At 37.6% G+C, this 21,037-nt stretch overlaps 1 protein-coding gene and 1 long non-coding RNA gene across 2 annotated transcripts; both read right to left on the reverse strand.

The window, feature by feature from the left end:
* Positions 1-1,649: 1,649 nt before the first annotated feature.
* LOC127651186 (uncharacterized) lies at positions 1,650-2,304 on the reverse strand. The gene is made up of 3 exons (XR_007971533.1): positions 2,173-2,304; positions 1,900-2,009; positions 1,650-1,750 (listed from the first exon to the last, which is right to left on the reverse strand). It is a non-coding gene; the product is annotated as an uncharacterized LOC127651186 (long non-coding RNA).
* Positions 2,305-11,747: 9,443 nt separating this feature from the next.
* LOC127652127 (gap junction alpha-8 protein-like) lies at positions 11,748-15,609 on the reverse strand. The gene is made up of 2 exons (XM_052138183.1): positions 15,477-15,609; positions 11,748-15,043 (listed from the first exon to the last, which is right to left on the reverse strand). The coding sequence occupies exon 2, from the start codon at positions 15,026-15,028 to the stop codon at positions 13,856-13,858; it is 1,173 nt and encodes a 390-aa protein (XP_051994143.1). The 5' UTR covers positions 15,029-15,043; positions 15,477-15,609; the 3' UTR covers positions 11,748-13,855.
* Positions 15,610-21,037: the final 5,428 nt, after the last annotated feature.

The following is a 21,037-nucleotide window of genomic DNA, read 5'->3' on the forward strand; positions in this document are numbered from 1 at the left end:
TGGCATGAGTGTGAGAAAATGTTAAGCGAATTACATTTTTTCGGTGAAAAATTCCTTAAACTACTATTTTCTTCTTATTTTACAACCCCAATTCCGAGATTTTACCAGTTTCCTTGAATCTTTTAACTATATTGTGCACTCTAGAGGGTCAAATGCCCAAAATCCTTCCAATTTGCCTTTGGGGAAAATTGTTCTCAAAGTGCTGGATTATTTGCTGAGGCATCTGTTGGCAAATTGACAAATCTCGAATGATCCTTGCACTTGAAGGACTAGGCTGTTTTTGGAATCTCCTTATATACTATGACACGATTTCCTCACCTGCTTAACACCTCCTGTGTCGCCTTGTTATTTCAATTCATAAAATTGTTATTAGTCTTAAATTGCCCGACACAACTTTTTTGGAGCGAGTTGCAATAATCTGATTTGACTGTACATTTTCAAATAACAATGAAATTCACAAGCAAAAACATTATATTATCTGTATTTGTAGTGCTTTTAATATAGCAAAGGGTGAATATAACTTACAAATCACTCTTTTTTGTTTTTAGTAGCATTTTTCATACTGTTCCAACTTTTTTTGAATTGGGGTTGTATTTCTTAAGAAATATATTTGTGAATTTGTTCCCTGAACATACAAAATAGTTGTGTAACAGTTTCTTGTTCACAAACATAGTTTTTTGCCTGTAATTCAAAAGTAGCAAAAATTATTCTGTCATCAGGAACATTAGTAAAGCTGTAAACTTGAACACCCAGTATGGTAAGAAATTATATATCAAGGCAAAAACTAAATGACAGTGACAGTTTTGTTATTCAAATAAAGTCAATCAGACCATACACACCCAAATTTCAAAGATCAAAAGCGAAACACTTTAATTTTACATTTATTGTTCAGTCCAGGTTGTTACAACTTGAACTTTATTTTCCGTATCTAGAAAGAATATATTTTAAGGTTTTAACTGAAGATTCATTCTTCCACCTGACCACTTTCACTCTTTGATGTTTGCTTCAGTCATCTGTCATGATCTTGACCAGTTATTAAAGGGACATGAAACCTAAAACACTTTTTTTTTTACATGTTAACAGATATGTAGTGTACATGTTGCACACTTTGTAAAACAAAGATGCCAGACATTATTTTAAATACTATGGAGAAGGTAGTTAATTTTGAGTGTTTTTGTTGTTTGTTTGTCTTTTTGGCCAGGCAGGAAAAGGCAATACATGCATCGCAGAGAATCTGTGGGGTAATTTTGATTATCTAATGTAACTGATATTATTTACTGGCATTTTACATCTGAATCTTTATAGCATCAAGAGTGAATGCATGAAATTTGACTTTTTTTTGTCCTGTTCTTTTCACTTGTTGTCTGATCAGAATGGATGCTCCATTCTCCTAAGACTTCATTAGTGGCCACTTTCATCCTCTCCACAGTTTCCTATGAAACCAAAAAGGGTAAAAGTCAGACATTTTATTTGCTTTACGCCCATGATCAACCAACCGCAGCAGGGGGAAAAATAATTGGATACCAGCACTGGATTTTAAGAAGAATGTGCACATATGACACCTCATTAACAGGAAGACTTGGCATGCGGTGAGGGGCCATGTTTCCATCAAGACTGATCCTGAGGTTTCTGCATATGCTCAGAACCAACCTGAAGTTTATTGAGTTTGGCCAGTCGCTGCATCCATTCCTCTTCTGTCATCTCCTGATATTTCCCTCCATTTCTTCAAGAGCAGGTAACTTATTTGATCCTGAAGAGAGAGGGAAAATCAGTAAGTAAAACCACATTCCACACTTACAGAAAAATGTGATCCCGGTCAGGTTTATTCCTTTCCAACACCTAGCATTGAGGCCAAAAGCAAGAAAAACACCACAATCTCAGTTCAGAGTTTTGGCTTACCATCACAGTTTACAGCAGTGCAGACCCAGTTTCCACAGGACAAACGCAGCGGTTACATTCCACCTGAGTCTCAGCACCATCCTCAAACATCTCATCCTCAAAGGCACACTCTAAAAAACACACATAATGGATCAAGAAAGAGTAGGGTTGCGAGTCAATTTGGCAGATGATGATGTTATGGTGGAAAACAGCGCATGTGTGTGTGAGAGTGTCGAGGGGTATGTGCAGGGTCAAAGTGTAATTATGGTGATTTCAAAACATGTTTTGAGTCACCTCTATGCACAGGCAGGTGGGTTCTCCTTTCTCTGTCATTGCACATTCTCTCCCAGCTCCACAGAACACATTCGCACAAACTTTACTTTTACTCATCATCTCCTGCACAAAACATGCACACAAGCATTGAAACATTAGAGATATTCAAACAAACAAGGGGGGAGTGTCATCATCAGTCATGATGATACTCGGGTTGTTTCGACTTCACTGTGGCATTTGGTGTTGGACTGGTGTAAGGGCTTCAGCTAGTGGTAAAGGAGAGATACACATCAAAAGTTAAAATCCATGTGTGTAGGAGTTTTAGAAAACAGTTCAGTTAGTCCAAATACTAAATCCCAAATACAAATTATTGATCCATAATTTACTAATACACTGTTTATCACATCTGGTGCCTGAACAGAAGTGTGTGTGTGTGTGTGTGTGTGTGTGTGTGTCATCGCATCACTGCAGATGCTAAACTGACACAGGACCCGAAGTACAAGAATAGGACCCGACCTGGACCTGGCTGACCGTTTAAAATAGGACTCGAACCCTTACGAGTCCCAGGTCAGGTCCCGGGTCCTCGGGTTTGGGTGGACTCGTGAATACCTTTACTGCTGAGCAGCACCTGTGAGAAACACGAGGGAGAGAGAGAAACAACCGCACATGGGACAACCTGAGAGGACAGAGGAAACTGTCACAAACCTGCCAACACAAGAATAAACAGGACGAAAGAGGCAGGATCATGACATAACCTTTAACCTGAAATCTTTTTAACTTTGACTTTTGACTAGGGAGTGGTGGTGGTGTAGTGGTCTAAGCACATAACTGGTAATCTGGTAATCAGAAGGACGTTTGTTCAAGCCCCACAGCCACCACCATTGTGTCCTTGAACTCCAGATTGCTCCAGGGGGATTGTCCCTGTAATAAGAGCACTGTAAGTTGCTTTGGATAAAAGTGTCTGCATAAATGTAAATGGACACTTGGACAGACACTTTATGCATAGAATACATGTAGTTTTGTTTATTACGTAACACCCAAAAGACAAATGATGCTACATATTTCACATGCATACAGCCTTCCCAGAAATCTATTTTGTGGGTTCTTGTCCACCATCATTTTTTCATGTATATTTCAACTAAACAAAGACACAAACACACACACCTGATAGACGTGTGCTGCTCTTTTGCTGTGTCGTCTGATTGGTCTAGAAAAGCTTCACTAACAGCTCCAAATGGGAGCCAGATCTGTTGACCCTTGTCATCTAATAAAAAGAAGCACCACACATCTGCAAGATGACAGATGGCACACACTCCCACACACATACCCACATACAAACCATCTGCAACATCTGTGAGTTTTTATCATGTTCTGACCACTCTAGAGGACAAATTTCATATCAAAATTGTACCATATAATGCTTGAACATTGAGGTTTGCCTAAATATGATTTATGATCTCACCTAAATATATACATAATACATAATATAGTATTGACAAGCCTGTTGGTAAATTTAGAATTTTGACAACAGAATGCCCATTTCTGTTAGCTGGTTAATGACAAATCACCAGAAGTCTTAAAATTGCCATCCCATTAATTATCACTAATTAAAATAAATTAGATAAACTTTTTGGTGATACATAAAATATCAAATAAAGAACAAAAAAGAATTTCCCTTTTTTTATATAACATATTCAATGTAGTATATGCGATTTTCTCAGCGAATCTCTTGGAAATACCTCAAAAATTAAGTATTACTCTTTAAATGAACTAAACAAGTGAACACAAATGCAAGTCCACAATTGCTGACTCAGTGCAGACTGCTAATTCGGACAGAATGTGCAGAACAATGCAGTGATAGCTGGGTATGTATTTTGAACCCTTACCTCTGTCCTTTCACCTCTAACTTGGCAGATTCATGAGCACATTAAAACTTGGTTCCCAAAGAAGTGATGCAAAGGGATTATGTTTTAAGGGGATCATTTAGGGTGGAGCAGCCTAATGTGAGTCGGCAGCTTTCTCTCTGGCACTGTCTGTTTCTCTGCAATACATGGGGTAATGTGTGTAATCGCAGATATGCTTTGCACGCCAATAGAATTATCTTACATGGCTTTATTACGATCAGTGTGTGTGTGCTCATCAGTGATGACAAACAAGCTTCGTTCATTTTATATTTGATATGTTCACAGACCAAAAAAACATTTGTAATATGCTTCCTCACAAAATAGATTTCAGTTCGGATATTGGTTTTATTTTCTTGAATGGGGCTAGTTTAAAATATCTGGTTTAAAGATTGTAACATATTTTGTTTTCTACACTGTAAAAAGTGAACTGAAATTACTAGCCTGAATGGCGGTTTAGGTGTTTAAATGCAATGCAGAATTGTATAATGGGACAAAATCTACCTGTTTTAATACGTTTATTTTTACTCCATTTACCAGCGTTAAAGGAATGCAGTTAATTTACATGTACAATACAATACCACAGTATTCACATTTCTTCTGTATGATGTGCAGGCTTAACAGGCCTCCAGGCGCCAACATAAAAAAACCAGCACATCTGCCGTGTGGCAAGGCCAGCAGAATGATCACATGCCAGAGCTACAAATCCAAAATTACTGCATGCAGACAAACACACACACACTTATGACTTTCAGTGTGTGATTTTGTGAAAGATAGAATAGCTGTGTGTTTGCATTAGTCTAATAATGTTAAAGGGATAGTTCACCCAAAAATTAAAATTCTCTAGTCATTTACGCACACTAAAGCCATCCAAGGTGTGTAAGACTTTCTTTCTTCAGCTGAACACAAACAAGGGTCTTAGATGAATATTTCAGCTCTGATGGTCCATACAATGCAAGTAAATGGTGGCCAGAATTCTTAAGGTCCAAATATCACACAAAGGCAACATAAAAGTATGGATACATCTCCAGTGGTTTAATCAGTAATTCAATTGGTTTTGGGTGAGAATAGACAAAAATGTAACACCCTTTTCACTATAAATCTTGACAGAAAATCTTAAAATGCTACAACTGCTGAAGAAATCCAGATAAAGGGCCTACAACTTAAAAACTGACAGTTCCCTAAACTTCTGCTATCACAGTTAATGATTGTGATTAATTATTTAAATATATTGACACTCATAGTTTCCAGGGGGACAGGGCCTTAATATGTTTGTGTTGAAATGTCCTTATCACCTGGGTGGTTGTGTCACTATTGTTTTTCTTTCCAGCATTGCTCCACGTAGCAATTACTTTGCTTTTACCTGCTAAGACAAACAGCAGCTGGTCATGCATCTGTTGAAACCCTGAGAATTTCTGACCCACATCTGACACACTCTCTACTGTTTACACTCTTCAAAAGGAACTTGCAGGGGTTTGGTATGACAATTGGCTCTAGGTACGTACTCTGATAACCTTCTGAAGGTATCACGCATCTTCTCGCATGATTCACAAAACAAATATCCATATGACTATAGTAAAAATTTGTAAGTAATAAGTAATTTGTTGTTGTAAGTGTTGTGAGTTATAAGTGTAAGAAATAAGTTGTGCTTACTATGGACAAGCTTATCTCAAATTGTACGACATGTTGGGGAAACAGGTACTTTTGTTATTCAAAGCAATCAGACTTAAAGTTTTTGCCTTGCAGACAATACATTGGCAAAAAGAAAATACATTGAAGGAGAGGCCTGAGCCATACAGTATCTAGGGACCAGAATATCATAGAGACTAACTTGGGCCAGTATGCAACAACCTAGCAACCACATCACAAATCAGAAGACCATACACATCACCCTGGTGTGATGCTTCTACCAGCTCCGTATGAGACTCGAACGGCATCTCCGGGGAGGCGGGTGCGCTAACAAGGAGGCTTAAGGCTACAGCCTCTAGCATCAGTTGCTAGTGCACCTCTTGAGGTCAGAAGAGTGAGTTGTATACACATCGCACAGCTATCTATCAGCTGCTCCCATTACACTCACCCCCCTAAACCTCACTCCCATCCGGGTCACGGCACCATTGTGACGCTCCTGTTCTACCTGCTCCATACGGGACTCAAACATGTGTCTCCAGCATGGGAGGCGAGTGCGCTAACAAGGATGCTAAAGGCTACAACCTCTAGTGTCAGTTGCTAGTGCACCTCTTGAGGTCAGAAGAGTGAGGTTTATATACATTGTACAGCTCCCGTTACACTGGCAGCCAACTCTAGCATTGTGGAGGTGATTTTTGCATGGCAATGCACCACATACTTTTTGTTCAGAAAATTAAAAAATCTAGTTGTCTAATGGACCCATAAACAATCAAATGTTCTTAGCATCATCTGTTGATTTCTTATGTTCCTATCACACTGTAGTTCTGCACATAAAAGTACACTTTGAGTCTGACTCAAACATCACTTAACGTGCTCCCTACCTAAGTGATGGAACTACCTAAAAACTTTCTTATAGAGGGTTTTTCATTTTGTTGGTTCTACTCAGAACCTTCTTCCAGATGGTGCTTGCTTTGTGGTGGGCAGTACTACTGGGAAAGCCTTTATGGGTAATTTGCTGTAGGGACAGTCCCAACAAACTGACCACCAATGTGGCCACACAACTTGTTAATAAACAAGACAAGCACTGCAAAATGTAACAAATTGTCATGACTCTTAACCTACAGCACTTAAGTTGTTAACAATATTTTAGATAGTCTATAAGCCAATCAAAAGCTGAAACTATCTTACAATAATTTCACACAATAAACACACAAAATCTTATCTGATAAAGTAAATTAAGGATAAGTTCGATTAGATCGCTTGATTGGAGATAAAAGTCAAAAGTGAAAAATTAATCATTATAATTTAAATTCCAACTTTTTTAAGGTACCTTTAGTTTTTTTAATTAGCATCTGATCATCTGTCCATAAAGTATTAATATCACACACTCTAAGATAAATGACTACATAGTAGAATTGAATCGATTCGACATATCAAATCTACTGTTCTACTCATAAACTTAATTTTTTCTTCTTTTTCTCTGTCTTACCTCTGCGTAACAGCAGACGACAGTGAGGAAAATTAATTGTGAAAGGGTCTGAATCTTCTGTGGAAAGACACGTACATCCAGGGCTGAACTGGTAATCTGGCATACCGGCTATTTTCCCGGTGGACCGACGCACATTTGGGCCGATCAGGGGCGGACTAGCCATCGGGAGAACCGAGCAGGCCGGCGGGTCGGCCTCGAAAGTGGCCGAATAGGCCGCGATAAGCTAAAATGAGCCGCCACTTTATGCAGAACGGACCACAAAATGGCGTTAAATATAAAACCAAGTTAAATATGACCTAATATATAATTTAATAATAATAAATATATATATATATATATATATATATATATATATATAGTATTATTATTATTATTAGTATTTTTTATTTTTTAAGATTTTGTTAAGAACTAGAAATGCATAAATCTTTATTAATTTTCTTTAAAGGTGCAGTATGTAAGATTCAGAAACACTTGTCATTAATGACACTTGTGGCCATTAAGTGAACTGCAGCTACCTGTTGCTCATGCTCATGCACACACTCCATAGGGACACAAGCATCGACCAAAACAAAGACGATTACAAAGAGATTATGTACAAAGAGATTGAACATGATTCACCGACAGATGAGGTATCATAATTAAAATGACAGTTATGATTGTTTTATTACAAACTTTGAGACTGTATATTATATTTGACTCTCCAGTGCTGGAACAGGGCTAAAACAAAGTGTGGATACAGGTCTGACTATACGAGACTGTAGTTTGAAGTAAATACTTTTCTTTGCGTGATACATTGACTACGTTTATCGGTGTTTGCTAGCTAGCTAGCTTTATCAATAGCTGTTTGGTGGATGATGACAGTAGCTGTTTATAAAATAGACTGTACATTATAAATATGTTATAAACACACAAATCAGTATTGATGTGATTCCATCACAACTGTAATTTTGATATATTGATGCACTATTGTTTTATAATAATATACTGTATATATTTTCTGTATAACCAAGATACGTTACACTAATGACTGGGTCTTTTTGCATTATCTTGAACATTGTCTAGCATTCATTTCATGTGTTATTGTAGTTTATCTTGCTGAATAATTACAGACTGACATTGACATTAACATTAACATGACTTTATAAAGAGAAGATCATTTAAATTATCTGAAAGTTACAAAGCAAGATAGCTTGCAATTTGTCAGCGTTAGCAGGCAAGATCAACTTAGCTAAAGTTACACAGATCGATCCTTATGGCACTATATTTCACATGCTTTGCAGTTATGTAAGATTACCTGTCCAATAAGAAGAACGCCAATTCAAATTGGATTTTCCCGGCAAAAGCAACCTGCTCCCTTTGCAGAAAATCAGTCTACAGGCTTTAATAGGTAACCTAGGAAGTCCGGGAAGGGCTAATTTTTTAAGTTGCGTTACAAACCATTCATACATTGGCAAAATTGAAAATAATATATTTATAATAAAAAAGTCAAGAACAAAAGTTTACAAAATGGTTTGTATATGGTCGTCATGTGGGTGATGGGTAATACAACTTTTATTAATGAGTCATTATGTAAGAAATATTTCCCTATTATATTATATAATGGTTAAAAGATAACTAAAAGAAACTTTGATGAATAAATATTTATATAGGCAAATTCATATTTAAATATATCAGTCTGTTGCTTATTACATTTATAATTACTTATTCAAGTTTTACATACATATTTAAAGTATTAGGCCTATATAGGCATATTTATACAGAAAACAGATGTGTCTGTCTCACCTCTTGTGCAGTGACCAAAAATAATTTTCTCCTTCGGTTTATTATGTATTTTGTGCCTCCCTTTTTCAATCGCTCAACTGTGAATACTTGGTCAGCACTTTATCAGTTTGTGAATGTATCCTACAGTACACGTTAAGCATACCAGTGAATATTTTCGTTTTGGGGTCATGGAAATATTACATTTGCATCTTGTTTTGGTTTTGTTTTTCCAAGTGTACCAAAAATGTGAGAGGTTTGCATTTGGGAAGAACAATTTTCTCCAGTGTTTGTGAATCCTATATTCACTGATTCAAGTTCAAACAGAGAATTTATCAAGATAGTGGAACCATAATTTATTGATCAAAAGACAATAAGTAGACATGGGCAGGCTGGTGCAGATGTTACTTTGGCGTTCACGCTTACTGTAGCTACTGTAGCTCAGAATAATGCATAATTAAGCCATTGATTTTTACTGAAACAACATTTTACAGGTATGTTAATGATGGTTTGAGTTCCACTCATAGTAAACTGAGTTCATCCTCTCTTGGTAACTTTTATGTTTTTCTCGTCTCTTCGTCTTTTCAGAAGCCTGAAAATGAAGGCAAAATAAAACTAGTGACCCATGGTACGAATATCAAGATACTGACATGTGATAATAGCATTGGGGTGGTGTGAGTTTACAACTTTCATACCTCAATGAAGGAGACCTCATTAATGATATTGTCGTTTATATAAACATCCTCTTTTACCTCATTTTCTTGTGTTTTCAATTGTGATTTTTGCCTGTGAAATAAAAAAATTAATTGTTCTTCATTTCATACATCATATGGTAGGTTTGTTCTGGATGCAGCACGTGAACTAAATCTGAGATGAAAATTTCATAGGAAGCTGTCACTCACCCTGTGTTTTTCAGGAGATTCCAAAAAGTCAAGAAGAGAGCGAATGCAAAGAAAAAACCAAAACCACAAAGCAAAATATACACGGTCATCTTTGGGATGTTCGAATGGGTCTGATTTTGTTCTGGTGTTAAAAAATAAAAGAATACATATTTTGTTTAGACATCTTAGTTCAGACATATCTGCTTTGTATTTTTAATGTCACTATTACTTTTACACTGGTAGCTCGACCTCATTTTGCAAAACTATTTTATTCTACACTACATTAACAGGGTCAAATTCAGCCATTTAGTTAATGCCTATTTCTCAGCCTCTGTATAACTTCAGTATCATCATGCCAACAATGATTTAATCTCAGCTCACCTGTAGCATTTTTCTGTTGTGACCCATTGTTGTGTGATCCATTCATCTGCTAAATTCAAGATGGTTTATTATAAAGTAAAAGAAAATCTGTGAAAATATATTTGCAGTTGCCACATGTTGTCCTCTCCAAGCATAATACAAAACATTTAGTTAAGGTGTAAATCAGTGAAGATTGACCATATATCCTTACCCTTTGATCTAATTTGGCCCTGCAGTCTTTATGACTGTAGGCTGCATGTTTTGTGTTGCACTGTGTAAGACCATTCACACATATTTCACATGAGCTGCCTAACACAGGAAATTGTCTTGTTCACACCATCAGTTTTCTTGTTTGTTTTATTTTTTTGTCTATAAATATGTTGATATGTGTAAAATAATCATTTTAAACGATATAAGCAAGTAAAGATGAATCAATAACCAATGGATTTTGAGCACAAGAGTCAGGACTGCTTAGGCATGGTCTACTTCTGTAGAAACAGGGTATTTAGCCCTTTTTATTAAGCAATCTTCTATAGTAGACTTATCTATCAGTAATCATTACGACTGCACAGTATCCTCTTGATGTCGTTTACTGCATCATTCATATGCCTAGACAATGACTTTAATTTAAGTAGATTTAAACTGAAAAGAGAAATTCCCAAACAGACCACAAGAGGGCAGCCGAAGAAGCAATGGCAGAGGCTCTCAATTCAGTTTGGTCGCACCGTCGCAGGACGACAGAATTCAAATGATAAAACGCAACTAACCATATAATCATCAAATAAACAGGCTTAACAACTTTCGAAAGCGAGGAGAAATCGTGTCACTTGTACGTCAAAGGCCGTGCGTCCAGTCAAACTACAGTATTTTGGCGCCAATGTTTCTGTCACTTGACTAGCCAAATTAGACAGATGCCAAAATGCCTTCCTCGTCAAAAGCCACAAACGAAACTTCTCAAGGTAAAGTGAAATACGACACTATAGAAATTCAAGAGACATACCAAATACTCCAAATGTAACCTAAAGACAAGTCTAATATGATATATGGCCCATTGTTTGTTTATTGTGTAGGCTGGTAACACTTTTATGCAGTTACATAGTTGTTATTTTATATTTTACTATTTTACCTACGTCCTCTAAATACTTTTGGTCAGTTTAAATATGATCCTTTAACCAGTAACAGGGTACAGTGGTGTATCATATGGTCCTTTGATAAATAGTAGGGCCTACTGTACCATGGTGCTGAGTGACTAATGTTTCTGATACCATACATTTTACAGACCCTCAGTGAAAACGGCTTTATTAACATACTAAATAATTACTCTTAATGAAAATGTAAGAATACAGAACGTTTTGCTGGCTGGTTTGGCTTAGGAGTAAGAGATATAAAATATAATTATCTTAGGATAAATTAAAATATAAGTGATTGGAAGTCCATGACATCATAGAAAAACTGTGCATGTGTTAACTCAGACTCTTCATGCTAGATAAATGTGTGTTTGTAAGTGTCAAATTATGTGTGAACACATTTTCACACGTTTGGATATAAATAACTACTGGCAGACTGACTTGTTGACCACACATGAACTTTATTGGCTATTTCCACAGGTTTCAATTTACGATAATTCCTCATGCAAGCGTATATAAGCAGTAAAGAAACACAAGTTAGTAAAAAGAATGTTTTGTGTTTAAGAAATTATTAAGAAAAAATTATGTCCAATAATATAAAAGCAACAGAAGAACTTGAACAAAGTAATTAAAATCACAGTTAAGAACTGATGACCATTAATGAGATATCATTATAGCATTGCCAACCCCAAATCTGTCTTGAGGACAAATCAGTGTGCTATTTTATTGTCTCTTTCATTCTTTTTTCCTGGGCTATTTGTTTTCTGTGAACAGATTGATCGCTGTCAGCTTAACCTCTGTGACCACTGCAAAATACAGAATAATTTGTCTGCCGCAAACTTCTTTGCATGATAGCTGACAAAGTTTGTGCTGGTTGTTTATTTTATTATTTCACAGGTAATGAAAGCTTATTTTACGTAAATCAAATAATATTTAAAGTAATGTTATGCACTTATCTTATCAGTTACAGCCATTGTGTTTTCAAAGTTGTTTCCACTAACCAGTTCATAGAAATGCAACAGAGTAAAACGGGAAGAGAATAGTGATGTGCAAGCAAACAAAAAGTTTTCCTTTTTTTTTTTTTCATTCTGTTATTTTCATTACTGGAAAGGCTTATAAGCAGCATGAAATAACAGTTTTACATTCAAACCACAGAGAGAGAGAGAGGGGGGACAGGCACTTTTAACTCTTTTGACATATCTGGTATCGTAAACACCCTGTTAACATTACATTTTTATACATTTCAGTAAATTATGTCCTATGACTTCAGTAGAACTGTGAAAGTATTTAGAAACAAAGTGAAAAACAATGAGACATTTTATATGGTCAAAAGAAAATCACTATGAGAAACAATAGAGGAACTTGTAATAATAATGAAAAAAAAAAATTTAAAACATTTTCTCCCCAAAATTTCAAACTAAACTTGCATGACTGACGATGAAATATTTTTTTTTTTTTTTGCTATTTCACACTATTGTCCATGGCCTTGTTTTTGTTTTAGGTCAAATTAGTGGTGAAGCCCTTCTGTTCTTGTCCTCTGAAATCTTTAAAGTTGCCTTAAAAAAAAAAACCTTCAGGGTCATGGAGGGCAAAGTGTGGACATGTTGTTTACAACAATGTCTGATATCTGACCGTCTGTAATGACACGTCATGTAATGTTGTTTTATTGACACTTGTTGAACAATACTTTGTGCTGATTGGGCATGATCTTTATCATCATCGTCATCATGGATGCATGCACAGAGTCTACAAAGAATGTGGCCTGCAATCATTTCTATGGCTAATGCAATTAGTACAGTTATAGTTAAATACACTCAATGTAAGTGAGTGACACCAGAAAAAATGTATTTTATAATTCTTCATATTTATCAGTGGTGATCATTTCTTTTAAATAAATAGTCTATATTTTGATAGGAAGCCATGATGAACAGCTGTGCAATGACACTATCAGCATTAGTTTCACCTCACACATACACATGTCCATGCCAAACATTACAGTACCATTTACATACAAATCAATAAGAGTGATTTGGTAATTATCATGTATGGTTGAACTTATTGAGGTGAAAAGGATGATGCCCTGACAGTTTTCTTATCAGAATAATACTAATTTCAAAATATCACATACAACATTTAGCTAATGGCTAATCCAAAAATGTAAACATCAGAATCTCATCTTAGATAAGTAAAATTCTGTATAGAAAAGTTATTATTTAAAAAAAAAACAGCACATATTTTGCTAAATATGTTCTCCCGACTTACACCTCCCACCGTAGATCTAGCTGCTACAGATCTCTACATTTAGTTTGATAATGTCTTAAATCTGTTTGATAAAATAGTACAAAAAATACTGCTGTATAAAAAAGTGAATCAAGCTCTCAAGTTTCCTCACAAAAATTGCACAGCATTATTTTAATTTTTTATCTTTTTCCTCTTCAAAATAATAAACTGATATTATAAGTGTTGTCACAGTTGCCGGAAGGCACCTCTCTTTCTCTCACTAGTTTTTACTTTCTTCAGTATAACTAGACTTTATATTGTTGTACTTCTAATCCAGTTTATTTATACTGTCAAGTCATCTGACCTTGCACGGCTGCTGGCCTTGCTCAGGCTGCTTAGCGGTCGCGTATCTTCTATTGTCTCACTGGCTTCCACGTCTGCTTCCACAGCCAAATCATCCTCATTGTCGTCCCTGCATAGAACTCCTGTCGCACTTTGCCCTATTATGGTCATCTGTGCATAGGAGGGCAGCGTTTCATCATACAGCTTCGAAACGTCTTTCTTAGGTGCAGCTGCCTCATTTGATTTCTCATCAAATGGCTCGTAAGGAGCCGGTAGCCGCCCAGCCTCCATCCCCACTACCTCTGTCATGGGGAAGAAGTGAGATGCGGCTTTGTCCTCCTCCAACAGCTTATAGCCTTTGGCTTTCTGGATAGAGGAGACTGCCATGGAAGGCAGGGCCTTTTCAACTGCCCCATGTCCCTCAACTTGTGGCCGGGCTGGTTTACGGAATGCAAAGTGGATCTTTTTCAGGCCTAAATGGCTGATTTCCACAAAGTTGAGGAAAAGTGAGACACAGGCCACAGCTAGCATGAAGATGATGAAAACGGTTTTCTCAGTGGGTCTTGAGACAAAACAGTCAACCGTGTTTGGGCACGGCCAGCGGCTGCACTTGTAAAGTGGCTGGATTCGGAAGCCATACAGATAGTACTGGCCCACCACAAAGCCTACCTCAAAGAGAGTCTTAAAGATGATGTGGCAGATATAGGTCCTCAACAGTGTGCCCTCTAGACGGAACTTCTTGCTGCCCTTTGTGCTTGTCTCCTTGGCTGTACGGACACTCCCCTGATCAGGTGCAAGTGGCAGCCTTTCCTCATTCTCTTGCTGCCTGTTTAGTTCAGCCTCCTCCCGTTCCTTGCGTTTCTCCTCCATATGTACATGATGGACAGCATGACCCACGTACACCAAAGATGGTGTGGAAACAAAGATGATCTGGAGTACCCACAGGCGAATGTGTGAAATGGGGAAGGCCTCGTCATAGCAAACGTTCTCGCAACCTGGCTGCTGCGTGTTGCACACGTAATCCGACTGCTCGTCGCCCCACACAAACTCTGCAGCCGTGCCCAGGATGAGGATTCGGAAGATGAAGAGGACTGTCAGCCACACTCTACCGATTACTGTCGAATGCTCATTAACTTCCTCAAGGATGTTACCCAAGAAACTCCAGTCACCCATGGTTGACTGTCAGCACTGCAGACAGGAAGAGCAAACAAAGAAATGCTTGAGAATGGACAGCGATGTAAAGTGATTTTGTGTTGAATATAGAATAATATCAATATGGAGACTAGAACTCGTTACATTTGAAGAGTTTTGTAAAAGGTCATTTAGATTGTGGCAAAAATAATTCCAAAATGTGTTTACATTTTGTGGCATAAGTTCTATTATATAATCATCTAGTGCAAGTATTGTCCTTTTAAAAACTATCAAATCAAATTTATATAGCCTTATAGCCTGGTCAAACAAACAAGCATATAGTCACGAAACTCTTGCACCCCCACTAAAGAATTTACGTACATTTTCTGAAATTTGCTAAACTGCTCTACTAAAGAAATTTCAGAGCTCAAAAATAGGCTGTATAGAACAAACAGCAATAAAGGCAAATGGTAGAAAATGGGCAACTTGCCACAGTAAGAGCTCCAGAGTATTTGCGTTCCCTTTCTCTTGGCACACTATGGTGTGAAGTGAACTTTTTGCTCTCTGGTTCCCACCTATGGCCTCCAATCCTTGTTGCCCGAATGAGCAGAAGTGAATGAATCTAGTCTGATGGTTGGTTTTTAGTTTGCTGCAATATTTAAGCTGGTAGCCAGACAGCCTTTATTCAGAGGGCGACGAATGGTGACGCACAGTACAATAGGATTCCCAAACAGACGCAGAACGTTTGTGACACTGGCATTGGGAAAATGTTTAATTTTAGTGGTGTAAACTTGACATGGCATTAACTAAAACGCATGTTTCTTAGTAGGCAAGGCTTTTAATTTCATATTTACTTACGGTCATACATGTACTTTGGCTCTAAGGATGTGAGCATTGTGGAAATGTGGGCTAATCCCCAAAAACATTTTTTTTGTATAAAGCATTTCTACATATGATTTTGAAGTTTCCTGCATGTTTGTCAATGGTTCACATACATTTTGTATCCTTGATAGATCTCTACTACTTTGAATGATATGGTAAAAAACATAATTGTTTGAAGGCTAGCAACAGGCTAGTTTGATCATTAGTAACAGAATGCTAATTTGGAAGGTTCAAATCTTCAAACATATTAACAAAATAATTAAAGGTCTATCAAAGAAAGATTCATATTTTTATATTACTTTGAGACAAAAATACTCTCTAAGAAACCATATATTGGTTTGCTGTATTAAGTACTGATACAATCAATGTATTTCCTGAGAAATGTAACCAGAGTTCATGATAAATGGTTGATAACACTGCTAGTCCAAACTCAAGTAAAATAACTTTTTGCACTTTTCCGATATCTTGTGTGGCCCTCTTGTGTGACATCATAATGCATCAGGCGTTGTTAAGAAAAACAGAATCAGCTTGGATAAATTTTAGTTTCATTCAGATTGTAAAAGAGAATATGAATTTGGTTGTAATTGGCTCTGGTGCAATTCCCATATGTAGGCTAAATGTGATAGTCGGTTTGGGTTGTGAATGGTGTATCTCAGTGTAAGTAAATGTTTGTGAATGTAAACCATTTTTATAGGTAAAACCAAGTTTTTACACTTCTGCTTCTACAACAAAGCTTGGCTACTAAGGCAGAACCAAACCAATAATACTTATATGGATAATGCTTCATCCTGTGTGCACTACTTTTTATCTAACTGGAATGTGATCTAGAAATGACAGCATGGGCTAAGAATTGTCATTGGCTGATAGCACAGTATGTTGTTCAGTGGTTTCTCATGCGTTATATATGAGTGTTTGGGAGAGATTGGGCAGGTATTTGCATATGCAAACAAGTCTTCATGTTAAGGTCAAAAATCCTCCACATTGTTTAACAAAAAGGTGTAAAGAACATACTATTGTACAAGAATAACATGTTTACCCCAATGACCCTGTTGCCTTTGCTCTGGAATTAAAGACAAATGGAGACAGATCAACTAAAAACATCCTCTACCATCAATGAACCACTAGAAAATAACTTCATCAACAGTGATCCTCCAAATTTTCAGTGCCTGCAAATATCTGCAGGTCTCTAAGCTGTCAGAGTGTGATCAGGAATAGTAGAAAGCCTTTACTTTGGGGTTCCATGATGAGTGCATGTCTGATGATACAGAACATCCCTACAGAGGTTATGAGTAGCGCAACACCCTCTGCATAGAGTATTCCAGACGTTTGTGCAAATTTTCCTCATGCTAGATTGATGCTGGAACCTACATTTAAAGGTGCTACTTGTTGATACTGCCAGCAGCAAAGTAGTGAATGGATGTTGGGATTTCAAACAATGGCATGATGTCATGATGAAGTCTGATGTGTCTATTGAGTGTGCGCATTGAGGCATGATCCCAGATTGTGCGAATGAAGCAGGCCCCAGGCTATGGCTAAGCACTGGACCATCCCTCAAACAAAGTTATCTTACGGTAATCTGCCTACATGCCGTCGCTCCACGTTTCCTGCTCATGAGGGACGAATTAGCTGACAGCCATAAAAATACATAGGATGCAGGGTATGATTAGCAGTAGCCTATAGGTAGCCTTAACCAATAGTTGGAACAAAAGCTGGGCACAACATGTCCCATGTGCTCTCAGTCTCACTAGATAAAACTTTGCATTGTATGACAACTATGACAAGTTTAGAGGGAAAGTGTAAGCTTAATTTGAATGAATATGATTATATTTGGCAGTACAGTTGGTTGGAAAAATTGTTAAATGCTAAACAAATTGTATTTATTTGTATTATTTTGTATTTGCTATTGTGTTGATATCCAAGAAGACTTCTGCAGAAAAGTTCAGTTTAGACATGCATTAATTTCCATGTTGGGCCAGGTTCACTTGTGCTAGTTAACACTAGGGGTGGCACGGTTCACAAAACCCACGGTTCGGTTCGTATCACGGTTTTAGGGTCACGGTTTTCGGTTCTGTACGGTTCTTGTTGTTATTTTTTCTTTTAATCTTTAACACTCCAGAAATTTCCTTCAGCATATTATATATTTTATTAGCTTAATTATCCACAATTTAGAATACAGTATACATTTTTTTATATGTATTATGATCATTATGTAATCATGCACTATGAATTTGACATGACTTTAGTTTAAGCACATTATTGGGACCATCTCTGAGTAAAAGCTAGGTGAGATTTTGATACAGCAAAAGAGAAGACATTGATGATTACATTCTTTTTGTTTATTTGGCACAACAAAAGGAGAATGTGTATTGTTATCTCTACAGGAACTTGTGCCTTTTAGCACACAAAGATTAACTTGCATTTATCAATTATCAAACTGCCAACTTCAGTGTAGCTCTTACAAAAAACAATATTTTAAAAGAAAAAGAGAGGAACTCTTAAAGCTCTGTCTTTTAAACAAGTCAAAAAATACTTTAAACATAAATATATAATATAATGCAATAACATAATATAATGAGGCTATAACTAGCAAAGGCCATAATCATAAAGTCAAGCATAATTTTAACCAGTTTAACACAAAAACAGTATAAACAATGCTTCTATTCCCTGAGAGTGAGGATACATTTCTTTCACTTGAAATTAAAGTGCAGTATTTGGAAACTAGAGATTAAAGTGCCACTGTATGCATTTAAATATTAAAAACAAAAATGCTGGCTATCAAAATGGCTATAAAATGTTGCATAAAAAAAACACTCCTCTGTTCACTTAATTTTCATATTTTTCTGCAAGAATATCAGTTTGTCCACATTTTCTGCCAAGAGGTGAGACCTACTTGCAGTGACTATGTCCCCAGCCGTTGAGAAAACACGTTCACTTGGCACAGATGTACCTTGGACAGCGAGGTTGCGTTGGGCTAACTTAGCAATGTGAGGATACTTATGCTCATTGCTCTTCCACCATGCGAGTGGGTCTTCATCCACAGAGATGCAGCCTGTGGCCTTGTATGAGGTGACCTCTTCATGAATGATGTCTGACAAAGGCTTTGTTCTTCTTTCCTCTGTTTTAAACAAATCTGCAAATACCATTGCCATGGCAGATTTTTTTCTGGGGAGGAGAGGTCACTGATGGCCCTGGCTCCGCTCCTGAGGATGAACTGGCCATTTGGCCTTCACTGCTTTGACCCTGATGAGTATATGACAAAATAAACATTTTGGAAATGTCAATAACAACAAATAGCTCGCATGGCAGCAAAAAGTTATTCTCTACTGGGCAGTGGGGAATAGAAAAATATTACAAAGGCACAAATAGATTAAATAGGCTTGGTTTAGTAAAAAATAAAAATAAAACAGCAATTATCATTAGGATAAAAAACAAAAAAATAATATATAAAATAAATCAAATTTAAGTTAGATAAAAAAAACACACAAAAAACAATACCTGCTTTTCAATGTCCACAATGTCCGTGGTTAGATCGTCGTAGATTTTCTGAACACAGGCTTCTTCCAGGTAAGGCAGGGACTTGAATCTTGGATCAAGTGCTGTGGCTCTGTGCAGATAATCCTGAACACCAGGGTCATTGTATCTGCCTTTAAGGTCTTTAGTGATGGCTGCCTTAGCTTCTTTGATGGTGGTACTGTCCTCTGCACTTGATGTCATGGATTTCAGTATCATCTTCTGCAGTGGGATAATCATTGAAACTGAGGGTGATGTTTCTGTGCTCATGAGGGTGATTACATTCTTCAGAGGTTTGAGAATATTAATGAGACCCTCTGCCAGTTTTGTCTCACTTTCAGTTAACAAGGCAATGTCCTTGACTTTCTTCTTCATATCCTTGTCCATCACGGCAGAGTAGATGGCAGCCTGTTGCTCCACATAACGTTCTAACATGTCATATGTGGAGTTCCAACGAGTTGTTACGTCGTGAATTAGTTTGTGAACGGGCAAATCCAGCATATCCTGCTTGGTTTTCAGAGCATGGGCAGCTGTTGTGCTTCGGTGAAAGAAGCTAACCACCTTCCTAACCTTCCCCAAGAGTCGGGATACTTGGTTTAGTGAGATTGCACTCTTGGCTGCAAGGTTAACTGTGTGTGCAGGCACCCGATCTGTGGCCCTAGTCCCGCTGCTAAATTGATAGCATTCACTATATTTTTTGCATTATCTGTAGTAACAGGAATTATGCTATTTACCCTCTCCAGTTTCCATTCCGCCACCGCGTCTGTCAACATTTCAGAGAGATGCTCACTGGTATGACTTTCATAAATGGGGCGTGTTTGCAAAACGCAGCTTCTCATCTCCCACTCAAGTAATATAGTGAGCGGTCACCGTGAGGAAACTTTCAGTGGCCCTGGAGGTCCATCCATCTGTAGTGAGAGCTACGTGGGCTGTTTCGGACAATTCTTTTTCAATTTCTCCTCGTGTCTCGTCATACAGTTTTGGAATTATAGTGGTGCCGAAGTGTCGGCGGGAGGGAATATTATACCGCGGCTCGAGTACATTCATCAGCTGACGAAATCCTTCACACTCGATCACGCTGTACGGTTGCATATCTTTTGCTATAAACATCCCCCATGCTTTAGTTATGGCTATTGCCCTGTCCGACTTATCACTGAAAGGTTGCCTAAATGCTGCGGACAGTAGAAGTTGTTTCCTAACCGGCTCTCTCCTGTTTATGCTTACCGACACATTGGCGTGATGTCTTCTCAAATGAACTGTCATATTAGAAGTGTTGCCATTAGCATATTGAATGCATTTTGTGCAATGCTTGCACACAGTCGCAGTTCTATCCACTGTTTTATTTCCGTTGTCATCGTAAGTAATAGGAAATCCAAAATGTTCCCACACACCGGATTTGAACGACACGGGCGCATCAGCCAACTCCGGGCAGCTTTCATTATCTCCTCCACTTGCCATTTCTGCAGCACACTTTTACTGTGTCTTTGTATGTTCGCGCGAAACTGTCTGAGGCGAAACTGTCTGAGCACGAGGCTATATTGCGCATGCGTCGAACCGTGTGAACCGTGACCAAGACAAGCGAACCGAACCGAGACAAGCGAACCGAACGGTTCGGGTGTTTTTTCATGTACCGTGCCACCCCTAGTTAACACTGATCTA

Source organism: Xyrauchen texanus, chromosome 11 (genome assembly GCF_025860055.1).
Source record: "Xyrauchen texanus isolate HMW12.3.18 chromosome 11, RBS_HiC_50CHRs, whole genome shotgun sequence".
NCBI lineage: Eukaryota > Metazoa > Chordata > Actinopteri > Cypriniformes > Catostomidae > Xyrauchen > Xyrauchen texanus.